Below are 18,851 nucleotides of genomic sequence, written 5' to 3' on the forward strand. Positions count from 1 at the left end.
CACGGCTATATATTCCGAGTCACGTGGCCAGAACAGAAAAGGCCCTAAAACTTAAATGGCGTGTAGTCTGATTAGTAAAAAATCGAAAATCTACCTCCTTTTCTCCGAGTTCTAGGAATTTTAATTCTAACGCGCGGTTTAGAACTTGGATTATTTTTTTAAACCAGGTGTTCTCTCTACTTAAATTCATCATTTAGCGTTACAAAACACTCTAAAATCGCTCTCCACAAACTACCTTTCTTCAGCAATCCCTTCGCTCTCGGCCCCCCCCACAGTCCCGCACTAAAACCACCAGGCGTTTCAACTTTGTTACTCGGGCAGCCTGGAACAAGTTCAGCTGTCGCGATCCAAGATGGCGGACAAATCTTTGCAGAATCTTTGCTGAATCCAACGGTCTCTAGGCACAGAAGCAGGCGAGATGTATCCTTTCCTGACCTCAAAATTGTGTGGATCTTCTCTACGAAGTCATGTTTTCTCTGGATTTACAAGAATTGTTACCATCAGCAGGTATTCAGAGAAAAATTTGCACTTTTATTTTTTGGCGCGCGCCGGGGAACCGAGAATTGTTCTCAAGAGGGGTAAACTTGAGATGAGTTTTGTTAAGCTCAGTAACCTCTTTTAGGTAAAATTTGTGAAATAACGATTCTAGTTGTAAAAGAAGTTATACTTGTGTCAATGTTTGCAATTGTGTCAATTGGTTGCAGAGCAATGTTATTTTTCAAATTCCTAACTCAAAGTGTTCCCATCCCAGACATCCCATACCTCTAAAATCCTGTAAAATTTGAGGTGGACCAGACAATTCACGACCAGAGTGACTTTAATATTATTATATCAGTGAAGTGTAAAATGCAGAGTACAAACTAATATTTTCTATTATTTAAGGGGAAACAGTAGACAATGGTCTGATTTTGTAACCGTTCATTGTACATTGCCAGAAGATTTACCGGTAGCCTCTTCTTTTTCTTTGCCTATGGTATTAGTTCATTTTGATACTTTGAAATACATTTCTTCATTTTTAGGACTTACAGGCCAGCAACCCCCAGAGAACGACCAAGTTTAAAAGTCTTTGCAAAGAATAATGCAAACAACTTTGGTACTAGATGGAGTCAGAGAGCTTTGCATATCTGGAAATTTTTAGAACAGAAACCAAATTCTTTTGGTAGACACTGGTCCTTTCTCAAATATACAGGACTCTTAGCTGTCGGAGCGCTGGTTGTTCGATCAAGAATTTCCAGTGCGTACTGTGGCTTGAAGTTAAGCCACAAATCATCATCCCATCGTACAGTGAAGAAAGACAAGGATAGCAAGAAATCAGAGCCAAAATTTGACTTTAGAGAATTCTGGAAGTTCCTTTGGCCTGATTTATGGCTGTTAATCCTAGCAAGCTTGAGTGCGTTTGCAGTTGCCATGGTGAACATTGAGCTACCTCTGTTGCTAGGAAACCTGGTAAATGCTGTTTCAAGTTTAACTGGCGGCGAGCACAGTACGGACTTTTTGCAGGTGTTAAAGGAGCCCGCCATGAAATTGATATCAATTTATGGAGCTCAAGCAGTTCTTACGTTTTTTTACATTTCATTTCTTTCTTGCCTTGGTGAGAGGTTGGCAGAGAGAATGCGTAATGCTTTGTTTGCATCACTGATACGACAAGACATTGCTTTCTTTGATAGTCATAAAACTGGAGAACTAGTTAACAGGTAAGCTACAGTGTTTGCACCCCTTTAATGGAACCTCTCCATGTAGTTGTACTGAACATAGCAAAACAATAAATTATTATAATAATTATTATTATTATTAATTATTATTATTACTCAACAAGTTTTTGGAAGTTGATTGTATAATAAAATTGAACGCTAAAAAATTAGAACGACGTTTCGACCATTCAACGGTCATTTTCAACTTGAAAATGACTGTTGAACGGTCAAAACGTCGTTCTAATTTTTTAGCGTTCAATTTTATTATATTATTATTATCCAGCATTATTTGGCCAGTACCCATTTATTCACTTGGGTCGAGAGAGGCACTATGAGAGTAAAGTGTCTTGCCCAAGAACACAACACTGTGACCCCGGCCAGGGCTCAAACCCGGAATGTCTGCTCTGGAGTCTGGCACGCTAACCATTAGGCCACTACACCTTCCATTCATAACAATCCTACATACTGCATGTGTATTATATGCAGGAATTAGCACGGTACTGTATAGTAACTGTATGTATACTTGGTTTTCAGTTGGCAAAAGATCTCTCACCACATTTTCATCTTTGAGGTGTACATGTACCAGTACCCAAGAACTTTTGTGGTTCCAGTTCATTACACTATATTATATTTCTGACCTTAATTTTAAAATAAAGTAAGACCTTCAAGTAATTTTTAAAAGACTAAAGTACCGTATTTTCTCGATTAAACGCCGGACCCCGTTTAAACGCCGGGTCAAAACTGCTAGTTTTTAAATAAACGCCGGGGGCGTTTAATCGAGGTCCCGGCATTTATTCGAGGTCCAGGCGTTACCGTTTACTTGTTCCCATGTTGTTCATATTAGTGTTTCGGTTCTGTTTGTCACAAATCATGATTGCAACGTGCCGTATACAGCACGGTAACCCTTGGAAATAATCATCCTCGGAGACCCACGGACAGTTTGTCCATGCGGGACAAAGGGAAAAATTGTTCCGCTTTGACAAACTGGCCCTAGAAATTGTGAGGATGGATGATTATAATTCAACTTGAAAAATAACAGAAATTTTCACTTTGTTAATAAACACTGGGCCCCGATTAAACGCCGGCTTCATATAAACGCTGGGTCCACCAGGCCAAGTTTGAAATAAACACCGGGGGCGTTTAATTGAGAAAATACGGTATTTTATGTTTTACATGTAGCCGACGCATTGTGAGTCATTGTGTAAACCCTTACTACACCTGTTCCTGAGGTATACACCAAATCAAATGCTTAATATTAGTCTTGGAAATTAGTTTGATAAAGCTTTTGTTTCAGGATTCAAGTTGATTCTTAATTATATTTTATTTTTGAAGGCTGACAGCTGACATCCAGGATTTTAAGAGTGCTTTCAAGCAGGTCATTTCTCAAGGCCTGCGTAGCACAACACAAACTATTGGTTGCGTGGTATCACTATATGTGATTTCTCCAAAACTGACAGTCGTGATGATGGTTGTGTTACCAGTTGTGATCATTGGTGGGACTTTGTTTGGCTCGCTTTTAAGGAGGCTCTCCAGGGCAGCTCAAGCGCAGGTTGCCAAAGCAACTGCTGTAGCTGATGAGGCATTGGGAAATGTGCGAACAGTGAGAGCTTTTGCCATGGAGGACAAGGAAACAAAGTAAGATGATCCAGTTGTTACGTATTTTAATTTTATGTACAGAAAGTCCAATTGCATTGCCCTCAACGTCTACAACTTGAACACTGTATTTGATAAATGACCCCATTTTTCTTTTCTTCTTGTTTTTTCAGATTTTTTTACTTATACATATATTTTGGCCCCATGCATGCAGTTAAAATTTAAAGAGAGGAGAGTGCTATCAACTGAATATTAAATAACTATTCTTGACTATCAACTATGGATAAGGAATCTACTTGTTCACTGGATACAATAAGTAATTTACAAAGAAGTTAATTGACCACTCCCCCAATGGGGCCTTCAGGGCCAATGTAAACAAACACTGAAACAAATATTGTAAATGAATATAACATGGTTAAAACCCCAACTGGCAGGAGGCAGATCAGTGGGCTGTTTCCAAACATAGCCGAAGTTTTCGTCTTGTAGTAAAATCAACTTTCTTGCAGACTGTATCATGATGAAGTGTCCAAATCTAAGACAATGAATGAATTACTGGGAATTGGAGTTGGAGCTTTCCAAGGTATGGCCAACCTTGCTATTAACGGCCTCGCATTGGTTGTGTTATATTATGGAGGATCACTTCTTGCAGCCCAAGAAATGGAACCTGGAGACTTGATGAGCTTCCTGGTGGCTACACAGACCATTCAAAGGTATGTACAGTAGAAGACAGATACCCCCAGCCCCACCCACTTGCATCCTGGCCGGAGCATTTTTGTCAGTGCCTTTTTTTCTCTTGGTTGGACAGACGCATTTTTAAGCCCTGATCAAACAGTGCATGATAGTCAGTGGAAGTTTACAGTGTGAACCAGAAAACGGTGAACACTTAACTCTATCTTGCATATGTAAATTTCTGCAGAAAACCATTGAATGATAGCTGAAACTGCAGGAAATATAAACAAAATGGACAGAGATGGAGCCAGCAGGGTATTTTTTCGTGAATAATTTGTCAACTATTTCCTCTCCTTCCTTTTCCAATTTTAATGAAAGTGTGAACGGTTTTAGTGTTTTCCCTGCTGTAATATCCCCTAGCTACAGTATCATCAGAGTTTGGCATTTACAGTGTATATTAGCCAAACAGTCACACAAAATGGTGATAGTCTGCAGCAATAGTTTACCTTAAGCTCAGAGTACCTTCATGTGCCAGACTCCTGCACCTATATAGTCAACTCCCTCTAAAACGGACACCTTGGGGATCACCATTTGGTGTCCATAATACAGGAAGTCCGTAGTAGCAAGAGTTATTTTCAGTAATTCTTATTCGCTGGAACTTCAACTCCTGTCGTTAATAACGGGTTGTCTGTAATAGGGAGGTGTCCGCAAGGTGGGAGTTGACTGTAATTGAAAAATTTATTTGCAGGAGCTTTAGAGTACATAACTACCATTAATAATTTCTCACCAGTGTTACTTTCAAAAGATTTCTTGTAACACATTACGGTACGGACCCTTCATTAGTCAAGAAGATGAGCTTTAAGATTTTTTCAAAAACGAAACATATTTTTCTTTGTTTTAGATCTTTAGGTCACATGTCTCTCCTATTTGGCCAAGTTGTGCGCGGCATGAGTGCAGGAGCAAGGGTTTTTGAATACCTTGTTATCAAACCCACTATACCAGTGACAGGCGGCACTCATATGCCGCTTGATGACATACATGGACAAGTTGATTTTAAGCATGTTACTTTTTCCTACCCTACACGACCCACACAGACAGTTCTGAAAGACTTCACTTTGTCAATGCCAGCCGGTAAGATGGTTGCTCTGTGTGGAAGTAGTGGCGCAGGGAAGTCTACTGTGGCAGCATTGTTGGAGCGCTTTTATGATGTGGATAGTGGGTGCATTACTGTTGATGGACATTGCATCACCGATCTGGATCCAACATGGCTGAGAGGAACTGTGATTGGGTTTATTCACCAGGTATTTGGACTGAACAATAATTATTTTTACATGTACGGTCAGGCCTCTGTTAATAATGGCCACCTCCTGTCTACAGGCAGACATCTTCTGTAAGTGGACACTAAGTCATGGTCTCAGCCACATTCAAACAATTCATATCTTAACCTCCCATAATCAGAACCTCCCCTTAGTACACACTTTCTCAGGGTTCCAAGGGTGTTCCCTAGTTACAGGAGGTTTAGCTGTTCCTGTTTACAAGATATCATATGAATTTACCCAAAACATGCATTCGGGAGTGAATTGTGCCTTTAAATTTTACATACAATTGTGCTTGTAGTTCAGTAGCAATTTGTAAGAGAATTATATTGCTACAAGTAGGCTTCTTTCCAATGAATTTGCAGCTCACATGCAAATGGAGCAACAACAAAAAAACGGTCTAAACTTCAACAAAGTTTGGTTATGCATCTGAAAACACAGTTATTACAATGAAGAGGAGAAAAGATTCATAATCTGTGTCACTCAGTAACTCAGTAACAATTTCCCTTATACTACATCTTTCTATACTATGTCTTATAGTTCAATTATGTTTTCTTTCTTCAGGAACCTGTGCTGTTTGCCACATCAGTGATGGAGAACATACGTTATGGCCGACCAGAAGCTACAGACGAAGAGGTACATGAACAGCTGTGCTGAATAGACATCTTCATAGTTGTTGCTGTTTGTTTAATTATGTTTCTTGGCATTCTGTACAGTATTGTGGTCCTCTGCACACAATGTATATACTCTGCACGTATTGCATGCCTATAGTTGTTTATTGTTTGTTTATTTTAGGTACTGGCTGCAGCACAGCAAGCGAATGCTGATGGTTTTATCAGAGGATTCCCTGAGGTATTGTAAATTGTAGTTACATATTAATCCTTAACATGGCTAGGGTTGTCAATTGACAAAATATGAAAAAAGCCTAAAATAGGATTTTTCATATTCCCCACCAAGCTAGCTGAAGTTTGAGAAGGTTGACATACACAGGGCTGCAAATAATTTATTTCGCTTGAATGGACATGTACCGGTATATGTCCTACTAAGACACCATCTTGGTCACACAAAACAAAATTGTGGTCGAACAGATTTTTATTCATTGTTGCCGTAAAATGAATTATAATCACAAAAAATGTTCGGACATCATGTCCGACCACACTTGGGATTTCGTCGGACATGGGCAAATTTTGGTCCGCCAATGTCCGATGACCGACTGTTATTTGCAGTCCTGCATACATGTCAAAAGTGCAATCTTATTAAATCAAAGAGGTCTATGACCTACTCGTGAATGCGTTAGATTCCTTTGAACAGCATAGTATCGATGGAAAATATTCATTATAGTGATTAATAATATTAATCAACTTTATTTAAAGAGGGTGAACATATAACAGGTCGCTTAGGTATAATAATTACTTTTTTCATCATTTTAATTGCTCAGTAAACCGATGGCTCAGTGGTACTGCTCTGCGTTCTGAAGCGTGTGACCCCGGGATCGACTCTCATACCCTGTGGCTAAAATTCTTTTTTCTTATTTTTTTTCACGGAGATTATATACATATCTGTCTTGTATAGAGTTTCGTTACTCTTTTACTGATTATCCTTTATTAAATCGTGCCGTGATTTAACCTTTCCAGTCTTTTAATAACACATACATAAAGTCACTGGTCATCGTTTCCGAATGTTCGCGATTATTATACGAAAAGGCAATATTTCATCGTTTGGGAAACATACATATCTGTCTTGTATAGAGTTTCGTTACTCTTTTACTGATTATCCTTTATTAAATCGTGCCGTGATTTAACCTTTCCAGTCTTTTAATAACACATACATAAAGTCACTGGTCATCGTTTCCGAATGTTCGCGATTATTATACGAAAAGGCAATATTTCATCGTTTGGGAAACGATTGTTTCTCATTTACAGGGTGAAGTATTTTCTACACTTATTTCTTTGAAATGATACCTTTGTAAAGCTGTATTTTTATCCACAGCCGAGGGAAACGAAATTTAGAAAGCGCCCGTGAGCATACCTAATTTGCATAATGTTAACAACGATGGAAGGAAGGACGCATGGACGGATGGCTCAACTTCCCCACTATACTCGTTCATTATGCATTCACGAGTAAAAAGGTTTTGCTGTTGTATGTATAAACTGCTGTAAAACTGCATTCTTTTTTTAGCATGTCTTAGAATACTTGACTTTTTTTTCAGGGTTACAACACTGTTCTAGGAGAGAGAGGTGTAACTGTGTCAGGGGGACAAAAACAAAGGTATCTAACACTATATGTTATACTTTATGCTATGCTATTGTTTCAGAACTTGAAATCTCATCATGGCTGAAAATTGTGCCAGACCTCATCCTAGAATGTCATTCCCTCCAAATTTGACATACAGTGTGCATTATTTAAGCGAATTTAAGGCACAGTGGACTAATATACTATTAGCTTTATCACAGTAATTCTACTGTTATATATTTACTGTCAGTAGTTATTTTTTTCCTCACTGTTCCACCTCAGTCTTACTGTAGATAATTTAAAAAATGCAAGTTAGCTTATGGCGTTTTATCCTTTTTACCCAGGATTGCAATTGCCAGAGCACTGTTAAAAAACCCAGCCATTCTGATATTAGATGAAGCAACAAGGTATATATGTATTTCACATAAAAAGACAGTGCATAGCATTTTTTACTATGGCCCACTTCTTTTTAGAATTTAGACTGCTCCAAGTATCCCAGGACAATCCTGGAAAAACAGTGATCTACATTTGTATTATACATGATAATCAGCAGTTGAGACAAACACCAGTACCATGAATGATAATCTTTCCTCAAAATAATGTGACAACTAAAAACATAATAAACTTTGTCCACCCCCTCCCCCATTATGTTGTTTTAGAACGTTACAAAAACACAAGGCATGAGTTTTGGATAAGAACAACATTTGATAAGAGGGGGGTCTTGCATTAATTGGGGAAAGAGAAGAAAGCGTACCTTGCCCTGGTGTACCTGAAGTGGGTTGGGGAAAAAATAACTAGTATGTGGTTCCAGAAAATGTCCATACTCCCCCCACAGAAGGGATTGGAAATTCCTGGGGTGGGAGGGGTCTCAAAAGCAATTTCCAGAGTATATGTGGGGTTTTGGGAAAAATCCTTTCCATGGGGGAGGTATGGATAATTTTTGGAACTACATTTGTAATGCCTCAGTTTTGTCCACAATTGTTAAAATTTCTGTGAGTAGACATGCTTGTGAAGTTCGGACAAAAATGAACCAGGCCAGGGGATTTCTTCTTTAATGAAAGAACAGTTGATTCAGCGGTGCGTGCATGTACTCAACTTACAATAACTATCTTTTCCACTTGTCAATACAGTGCTTTAGATGCAGAATCTGAACGTGTTGTACAGGATGCTCTGGATAAAGTGACAAAAGGTTTCTACTTTTTTTGTGTGTTTTCTTGATTCAAATTGTTAATTTCATTCCAAATAATATGTGCACTCAGTATTGACTATTAGCTATAGGTCACTAGAAATGGAACAGGCGAGGGGTTAAGAGGGGAAAGGGGGGGGGGGGGGAAATTAATAACTTTTAATTTAATTGGAACTCTGTCAGGGGTGGGGGAGCTTATGGAAATTGTTGAGGGGAGCTAGGTTGACTGTATGAGTTACACATGTTGAATCTAATTTCTTTCTTTACCTTTGTCAGGTCGCACTGTTGTAGTGATTGCTCACAGACTCAGTACAATACAGAATGCAGGTTAGTTCATACAATGTTAATATTGGTTTGTCGTCATTATCATTGTCATCTGTTTTCTTAGCACTAGTAGTCATTTTACCTAAGGCCAAGGGTTATAATGCTACTAGTTAACCCACTCTCAACAAGAGTCTTAACTTAACAGTACTCAATCCATGCATGTTCATGCATCAATTTGCATTGGGCATCATAAAGATGCTGCAAGCATCTATCAAAATGAATCTTACTTCATAATTTACAGTTATTACAAATGTGAGGTTATGTGTCTTTACATTCAGTTAATGAAAGTACTTTATATCAGTTGGGCTGATGTAAATATTGTGTCCTTTTTACATTAAACAGATATGATTGTGGTTCTTTCTCATGGCAACATAAAAGAGGTAAGTTGTAATGTCTTAAAAAAATACCAGTGCAGTGCAGTATAGTTCCTCCTTTGGACCCAAGCCAATGGGAGGGGTGTCGATGGTAATGCGAGACTTTGCAAGACGGGAGACTGATATCTTCGGCGAGCCCAAGACCTTAGCCTTGCAAAGAAATCGAGACTGCGAGAAAGCGCAAAGAAAAATGAGATGACGAGACCCCTGAAATGGCAATTTTGCGAGACATGCAGTTATTGAAGGACCATTCACCACCCCTAATGGGCCCTTAATGAGATAGCAGTGTAATGAAGGTTGAATCAGCACTTGGTCTAGAGTGACCCATTTTGCCAGATTGTATCCGAGCTCCCATAATATAATGACTAGGAGTAATATTGCTGCTCCCCCTGGATGGGATGCCAAGTCCATCGCAGGTTATACTCCTCCTTTCATTAATTTTGTTAAGATAGATTTTCTTTTAGAGGTTACACTTCTAAGTGTTAATGTTGACACGAACAATTCATGACTATCTTTTTATTGCAACTCTAAAGGTGGGAACACATCAAGAATTGATGTCAAGAAGTGGTCTATATGCCGACCTAGTACGCCGACAAATGCAAGACCAGGATTAGCTTGTTTGATAGTGCTGGACACTGTCAAAGCAAACTTCTTCTCATTCATCACCGCCAGCTAAATGTAATTTTAATCGAGTAATAATACTTTTAACACTATTTTTGGGATATTGAAGGGAGTTTTTTTAAGAAATTTCCACTGACATTTTGAATTTCATTGGCCAGGGTAAAATATATTTCCTGGATTTTAAGAATTTTCAAGAAACACTTAACTTTCTAAGCCTTGTACCTACTTAATGTGCAGTTTCTGGTATAATTTATTGATATATATTGTACTATTGAAAGAAATGATAACAGAATTTTTATATTTAAGTTCACAGTTGAAAGTATAAAGTACATAATTAGATGCTCAGTTTTCAATTGATCAAATCAATGGCCGATCACAAATGCAAAAGACACAGACACTCCACTGTCAACCAATCATTACTCAGAATAATAGGCCATTTCCGAGTTACCCTTTTCCTCTGTTTCAAAACGAGTCTACCTGCGAAACCATTCAAATGAAAATGAGTTAGATTTGCAATAAAATGGACCTGTAGGTAAAACTCATTTTCGTAAGAATGGTTTCGCACATAGACTCGTTTTGAAACAGAGGCAAAGGGTAACTCAGAAATGGCCTATATAATTTACATGTAGTCAGCACAAAGCACAGGAAAATGTTTGCAAGCAAGTAACAATCGGTTTTGGTTCTACTTCTGATTGGATGAGTTAAAGTGGCAGGAGTTTTTCAAAGCAATCACTGAGCATACTAAAGCAAAAGAATAGCAAATTTATGCACTCAAGTGAAAACCGCTCTACAGTATACCAGGGAAAATGATTGCTGAAACAGGCTAATTAACAATAATTAGCCTGCAAGAATTAGGTTTCTTTCAAAATCAGTAAAAACAGAGTGAGGCATTTGATTGCTTTAGCATAACCCAATGCCCGTTCTGTTAAAACGTAGAATATCAGTAATACCGATTTATTGACATTTTCTGGCCACAATTGCACATGCACTCAGAGGGCCTGCTATGTATTGATATATGGTGCCTGTGCAGCCAATCAGATTGCAGGTTTTTCAATAGTCAGGCTACGTTAACACGGACACGGTTATCAATCGCACGGTTTCATGTCCTCGAACCCCCTAAAAAGCGGTTTTGTATTTTTTTTGGGTTTTTTATTTTTTTCCTTTTTTTTTATTTTGTTTTTTTATAAAAACCTCTTTTTTTTTTTTTTTTCCCTTTTTTCCCTTCCCCCCCCCTTTCTCCCAAATTTTTATTTTTCCTTTTTCTTTACCAAAAAAAATTTTTTTTAAACCCTTTTTTTTAAACTTATTTTTGGCCCTAAAAAGGCCCCCCCTTTTATAAATAAAAAATTTCAGTCACTGGGTTATGCTAATTGATTTAGTCATGGACAATTAATTTGTGAACTGTTCTATTCTACTAATTGTACTTTGTCTTCAAACAATGATAACTCAAAATAAAAACATTAAATACACAAAGTTTTGACTAAATCTGTTTATTGACTGTGTTGTGTTTTTACATGTTTGTGCATCAAAATGTGATGTCAGAACTCAAGACAACATTCCTCTTACAATGTATTGAAATAACAGCTTCAGATTAGAGTGATTTCATTGAACCTGTGAAGCAATATCTAACAGCTAGTGTGTAATTAGTAAAACCTAATCAATAAAACAATGGAATTAGTGTCTAATAGTATCTAGAAGTCCAATACCTATTTCACAGGTTTAGTAAAATCACTATCTGATCAATTAAACAAAAAACAAATTAAGTTCATGGTTTCCCTCAAAACCTTTTTGTTACCTGTTAAAGCTCTTGAACATGTTGTTGTGCTTGACTGTTCAAAAAAGATTAGAGGTGAGCACTATTTGCGGAAAAATACCATACTTTCACCTGACTATAATAATTTATTATGGTCATGTACTTCTCTTCCCAGTTCACTATAAGATCCATGTTTTTTTTCTCAGTAACAGTTTATTCTAAACAAAGACACGGCAACTTTACAAAGCATTTTGCCTGTACATGCATCATTTTGTGATTTGAAACAAGCTGATCACAAGCGTCCTGGCATAACTTTTCAAGCTGCCACAACATGTCACATACAAGAAGACATACATGTTATTACTCAGTGAAAGAACTTTACGGGAGAAAAACCCATGAGTGTGTTTTCAATACAGTATTTCTCTTCACAACTGTTAACACTAACAGTACATTAGAAAAGAAGATTTCAAGTTCTGTAATAATCATTACAGACAAGTCATATATATACTGATTCTTGTGAATTTCACAAGACAGCAACGGAACTAATTTAGAACTGACACAATTCACTCCCACTTTCATGCCTACAGAAAAGCACAATGAAAAATCTAAACGACAAACAGTTACATGTACACTGTACATAGCTTGCTGAACACTGGGAATAAATAATTACAGCTTTCAATTTATAATTTAGGGATTAATTATCTGCCCAGCTTTGACATTACAAATTGGAAAAATTATGTGTCCTCATTTCTGTCTGAATGAGATAGCTAATTTCTCTCAATAAACATGTAATTTGCCCCTAGCACAAATTCAGCCATTGTAGTACTAACAGGTCTACATGATTATTACATTTCAAGGCAATTCTTGAATCTAAACCTTCCCAATTTGACTCCAAGCTAGCATCAGAATGTCCCGTTTCTCTTTTGGAAATCTGAGCTCCCGTCCGCTCAGTCGGCATTGTTCTAACTCTTTGCATGCTTTGTCAAGCTCCCTCTTTATCAGCCCCTGTTGTTCCTGTTCACGAGAAATCCAATCCAGCGCCATTTGACTTCTCATCTCATCGTCAATAGTTCTATCAGAGTAATGTTCCAACACTTCCTGCCGAGAGCAGTTTCTATCCCGCATTGCTTTTAAACTGCCATTCCAGTGTAATAACTGGAATATTGTCATTAGATCTTGGAACTCCAGCATGCTTTTTCCCTTGTTAGATTCCAGCATAAATCTGAATGCTCCCACACCGGTGTTAGGATCTTTAGAGCTGTCTGCTGTCAGATTAATTGTCCTCCTCTTCAAAGCAACTTGCGTTTCAGTTGACTCGGCTTCTTTCACAGCTGATTCCACAAAGTCATCTGTAATTTTCCTGTAGAAAAAAGGTAATCAGTAATAACTAGTTAGCAGCATAAATGCAGTTCAAAACTGTGTGTGATTCAGAAAGGATTTGTTTTGCTTTTCTATGGTATTGACTGCTAACATCTGCTGTTTACATGTACATGTAACCAATAGTTACCATTTATAAACAAAACAAATAAAAGATAAAGATAAAAACTTTATTACCGTGTCTGTGTGTTTAGCCCTTATGGACTAACTGGGGACACAATTAAAATACCTAAAATACTATTAATAATGCTAAGCTAAAAATATTTAAAATACTTAACTAAAAACTAAAGAAAACTAATATTTACAATGTAAGCGCAACAGAGTTTGCAACAGTTACTATTGTTGTCCACATAGTCCGATAGATTGAGTTTTCTAATTTTAGTTTTGAATGCAGCCACAGTCGGCGAGTTTTTCAGATCTTTGCTTAATTTTGACCATAGAAGTGGTCCAAGATATCTGATACAATGTTTCCCGCAGCGTTTAGTATCAAAACGCGGTAAGACAAAATCACTGTTTCTACTAACTATAGTGTTTTCCCTGACAATAAAATAATTTTCACTGACCACAGAAGCAGACTAAATAAGAAGGCTGATCAAATGAAAGTCTTCAACTCTGCTTTAAATATTTTCTTTGCAGAAAAACAATTCTGTTGACCATTAACGATTTATAATACAAAACTCCTTATCAAAACCTACAGCAGCCATAAAATCAACTTTCCTGGCTTTGAAAGAAAATTAAAATTTACCTGACCAGTTACACTCAACCTGCTGACCTTCTGCTTACCTCACTTTTATTAAATTCGGACTTTTTCTTGATCAGTGTGACAAAAGGCGACTGTGCCAAAGCAAAGCCTTGATATTTTTAATGGCTGTTTATTACAAGTGTTATTCTAGCAACACAGATATTGTGTTACATCAGAAAGGGTAATGAAAATAGCTGTTTGTCACAATGAACTGACACATTTTGTTGAAAAACAAAAACCCTTGTTGCATTTGCATTGAATCACCGGTAAACAAAGTTTTTATTGTGCAGATAGTACAGTGAAGGTCTAAAATTGGGTTCAATTTAAAATCATTCTAAATGGAAATTTATGTGGACAAAACACTTTCTTGCAAATACATTCAATCAGTTGACCTTGGAAAGTAAATACATCTTTTAATATTCTAGCAACATATAATTTGTTTGCAGGTCAAGAGACCAAAATATTGCATTTTTCACCTGTCCAAGGGTTATTTTTAAGGTTTACAACACACATCTAATATTCTTATTACTAACAAAGTGCTTTTTCCTTTTTGAGAACAAATCTATCCATAAATAGGCCTGGGCATTGTTATAAAAAAAAACAAATTTCAAATTCAAAATGAGCCAATCAAATGGGATACAGCCTCTTAGTTAAATGAACCATCTTGATACTTTGCCTGAATTCCCTTCCTCTATACCGACCAACTGCATGTATGTGTTGAAACAAACCTCTTGTCAATTATAAGAAAAACAAATCATGCTCCAATTTATTGGTCAAGCTGAAAACAGCAGGAAAGGAGGCTGCACAAGCATTAAAATTATAATACAGTCTAACCCCTATTAAGCGGCCACCCTTGGGGAATATGGTAAGTGGCCGCTTAATAGAGGTTTGTCAGAAATTGGCATAAGGAGTGTAGAAACATCACTCTGTTGCCAGGAAATCAATAGATCATCATTGGAATCTTGTCAAGACAATAATAAGCGTGTGTTTGAATGTTTTTTATCAGTCCTCTTTTTCAAGTTTTAGACTCTGTCATTAGGTTGTTGAAACCCATGCCAAGCTACATGATTGTATTAAATTCTTGGTGGGTGCTTAACAGAGGAAAAAACAATCTAGACAAATCCTCATTCCGTCGCCGCTTAATAGAGGTGGCCGCTAAATAAGGATTTTATTTACAGTATTATACTGGCAATACTTTCAGGACTTCAATAACTGGCCACTTGATTATGATAGGGGGTGGCTGTTTAAAAGAAGGGGGGATGAGTGACGAGAAGTGATGAAGGGAACGATGTTGAGGGGGAGAGAAAACAGATGCTTAAAAGCTGGGTAGACGTCATACTCATTAATGAACCCAAGAGAGAAAACCCCCACCAGACAAGGTTGTTGGGGTAGGTGCATTTTTTATTTTAGGGGTTCAACTGTACTGAAACAAAAGCATTTAATTTGTTCATTAACAACTTGCCTGGAAGGATGTTCATTAAACACAGAGTTCATCAATGCAATCTTTGCAGCACTTCTCCTAGCCTCAGCTTTCGTTGGACATGGTTGAAAACTTCCAAAGCAGCTTCCACCAGGAAGGCTTACATAACAGACATAAGGTGGCTTCTCTGAAGACTCAGGCTCATACAGGATGGTAGAGCCGCCCTTCATGGGAGTGCCACGTGACTCTTTCATTTGCCAAAATTCTTGCAATGCTTCTATAACGTTAACTGCAAGAATGATAATATTAAACGGACATGTCAGTTACACATGAACAATATTGACATATGAATAACAACCAAAACATGGTTGCCAGTGGCAAACGTCACCACATAAACATGCTGTGGTTTTGGTTTGAATACCAGTCAAATAGTTGTCATTTTCATTGTGACAATGTTCACGACACTTTCTGCATACTTTTAAACTTATAAACACATAGTGCTGTAAGCAATAGTGTCCCCTCTCATATAAGCAAGCAAGAAAAAGCTTGAAAATTGTTACCAAAAATTACAATAATCGTACATGACATCAATTATTTTGTCAATCATCAGATAATAATCACGATAATTACCTGACACAATATTCTATGTACCATCTACGATCTTATCTTGAACATTTTTTGTAACAAAAACTCACTTACATACAAAAAATGTAGTTCTGACTTTTGGGCAGGTACAGTTGTTGTTGCTAGTGTCTATAATTTATTTCGAGGTAAAAGCTAATGAATGAACTTTAAAATTAATTGAAAGAGTTAGGATTGGTTCTTACTGACAGGAATGCAACCTCCGACTATGTGCACACCTACGTGTAGCTAGTACATACTTGTATGAAAACTTCTAGGGGATTTAAAAGGGTAAAAAGATAATACTTTCAAGTTGGCTTTAAGTGCTCAAGCCATAAATCTCACCCTAAACTTAGACTAGCTAACTGTAGACTTCTTGGTTTAGCAATGCAAATTTTGGCTAGAAAGCTTAATTTTCCAATAATTTATTTTGAGCATGACTTTTTCTGTGACTATAGCAACTGAACAGAATATCAACCACAAAATCAAGATGACTCCTAGATTAACTTTCTAGAGCCTTCAGATAGTCTCCACATCAATTAAAAGAACCCTTAAAATATTGGTCAATTGGTATGTTAATCATATCAACAATGTGACACTTCAAATAAAGAACATGCAAAAAAAAGTAAGTTGACTTCCTGCTAAATTCCAAAGTTTCCAATCCTTCTCAAGTATTGTTACAAAATGAATTTTGAACGTGAGAGGAATACTAAGCAAGTATGAAAACAACTCTTTTCGAAACTATTAAAAATATATTAAAAGCTGTTGATTTCAATTAGTTAATATGAAAAGCTCTGATAACAACAAACACAAACATCATTGTCACCCAGGAGCTAAAATTCCACAATGAAAACCAATCCTTTCGTCAACATTTTGAGATTTCGATCGCGTATGAAACAAGGTACAGTAATTAAATCAGCAAAGATACAATGTCTTGCAATCTTGTTCGAAATCGACTTCATCTTCGTATGAAAACTGAGCCCAATGAGAATATTGTTAATGATGGCGGCTTCTTTGATATTGTATTATCACTAACAAAATGCGGCGAAGATTGACGCTTTCTTGTTGGAGTTCATGTCGACCAATATTCGCATTCGGTGAGTAGATCGTGCATATTCTACGCGAGATTTCAACACAATTTCCGGATCAAAATCCGCGATGAAAGTTGTGTTAAATTGGTTCTGAACAAGCTGGATAAATTAACAAGATTTCAGAAATAATTATATGTTTAACAACTTTTTCATATGACCCACTTCTTCGATAATTGCAACAGGTCACTGTAACTATAAACGCAGTGCAATCAAACAAAAAGCCGAAAAGAAAAGGCCATTCATGACTCAATTCTATTTAAAGCTTTAACTGTAAACATGAAAGTCAAACCTACACAAACCTATCTGCACGAAAAATTACACATAAGGTTTTCAACACCCAGAACAAGAACAAAGTAAAAGCCAATCAGTCTTCCATCGTTATAAACTGTAATGCTGTAATACTGTCGGTAGAAAAGACAAGCGAAATCGAAAGACGAACAGTACAATGTCAGACGGTGTCGACCATTTCGATGTTTGGGATGATTAGATAAAGTTTACAGGAAAACTTTAGCCTACCTCTTCCATAGCCATGAGTGTGTTTAGCAAATGAATTCAATACAGCATCAACAGCTTCTTTTAACACTGATTTAGCGGGATGAGTTCCGTCTGCACCGTTTGGAAGATTCGCATTAACCGTTTGTTCCTGAGTTGTCGCCATGTTTACGATGGAAAAGCGCGGCCTTCGATATACGAGGAAATTACCGGTTCTGTCGAGTAGAAAACGAACCAGGCGCTTACATATTTATGCTGTTACTTCTTCGCCATAAGAATACTCCGTTTAGCTGCCAGCTGTGCGTATATTTACGGTGATGACAAGTACAGAAGCGATGAACCGCCTTCTTCTGATCGATCTACCTCAACTAAACGCACCGTCTGCTGTATAAATCCCAAGGGTAACATTTTCAGGGGGTGGGGGTGGAGCAAAAAGTGTAGCTTGTACTTAGTCCTCCGCATTGCAGCAAAAGGCCTGGAATATTTTGCAAAATGTCTTGAAAGGGAAAAAATTCTTGATTTTTGGCATAAAAATACGTCAAATTGTAGGTTTTGCATAGGTTTTGCATAGTGAAATATTTTAACATTTTGTTAGAGATGGGATCAAGTTTTAGCCAATAAAATTAAGTCGTGAATTCGGTAGTTCCCAGTCCTTGTGAGACACGGCCATGTACAGTAGAAACTAGTAGAAACCGTCTTCACGTTGTTTTCCTTACACGATTTCAATACGCGAGATAGGCTTTTTCACCTTCAAAAAACGAATTATATGTCTAATATAACTAATAAAACATTCTAAAGCTGAGCTTCAAACCCGCACAACGGTAAAACTTAATTTAAAACAGCGAGAATTAGGCGAAGCGGCCGCGCTGCACAAGTCTCCTACCCGCCGTATCTCTTCGCTCGCGGAATTAACCGGAATCGCTCTTCGCCACTCTGGCTCACCCTCGCGTGTGACCCAAGGTGAGCCTGCTCGCAGAACAGACTCGTTCCTATGTTATTTCTTTGTTGGCATCATGGGAAAGATCGACTTGATGGGTCACATGGAATCAAGGATACCCTGTTGGGGGAGAGCGAAAAACGCGTGCGGGCGAGAAAAAAAAAACTTCGCTCGCCTTCTTCCTCCCTCGTTTTTTCTCGCTTGCCCGCGTTTTTCGTTTTCTCCTCCAACTACCGAGAACATGGAACAGGCTAGATCAAGGAAGGCTCAGTGACCACCCAAGATCCTGTTCGGTCTTTGTCTTTTTCCATTCCGGTTGAAAGTTATCTGAAAGCTATAAAGAACAAGTCAGTAAACGAAACGCTTGCAATCCGGCGTACGGTTATACTAAGATATATTTAAGATTCAAAGG

The 18,851-nt window shown here is 37.6% G+C and overlaps 2 protein-coding genes across 2 annotated transcripts; one reads left to right on the top strand and one right to left on the bottom strand.

Annotated features, from left to right (window-relative positions):
* The first annotated feature begins 346 nt into the window (after nt 1-346).
* LOC144650924 (mitochondrial potassium channel ATP-binding subunit-like) lies at nt 347-11,499 on the top strand. Its single transcript, XM_078510723.1, has 14 exons — nt 347-507; nt 1,020-1,694; nt 3,024-3,326; nt 3,791-3,994; nt 4,855-5,254; nt 5,834-5,905; nt 6,065-6,121; nt 7,479-7,537; nt 7,846-7,908; nt 8,632-8,690; nt 8,964-9,014; nt 9,354-9,391; nt 9,919-11,067; nt 11,360-11,499. Exons 1-13 carry the CDS (start codon nt 419-421, stop codon nt 9,997-9,999), a joined length of 2,151 nt encoding a protein of 716 aa, XP_078366849.1. The 5' UTR covers nt 347-418; the 3' UTR covers nt 10,000-11,067; nt 11,360-11,499.
* Nucleotides 11,481-18,077, bottom strand: LOC144650926 (LIX1-like protein). The gene is made up of 3 exons (XM_078510724.1): nt 17,527-18,077; nt 15,341-15,587; nt 11,481-13,119 (listed from the first exon to the last, which is right to left on the bottom strand). Exons 1-3 carry the CDS (start codon nt 17,666-17,668, stop codon nt 12,630-12,632), a joined length of 879 nt encoding a protein of 292 aa, XP_078366850.1. The 5' UTR covers nt 17,669-18,077; the 3' UTR covers nt 11,481-12,629.
* Between the last annotated feature and the right edge of the window lie 774 nt (nt 18,078-18,851).

The sequence above is a fragment of the Oculina patagonica genome, chromosome 4 (assembly GCF_052425735.1).
Source record: "Oculina patagonica isolate OP01 chromosome 4, crgOcupat, whole genome shotgun sequence".
NCBI classification, from domain to species: Eukaryota; Metazoa; Cnidaria; class Anthozoa; order Scleractinia; family Oculinidae; genus Oculina; species Oculina patagonica.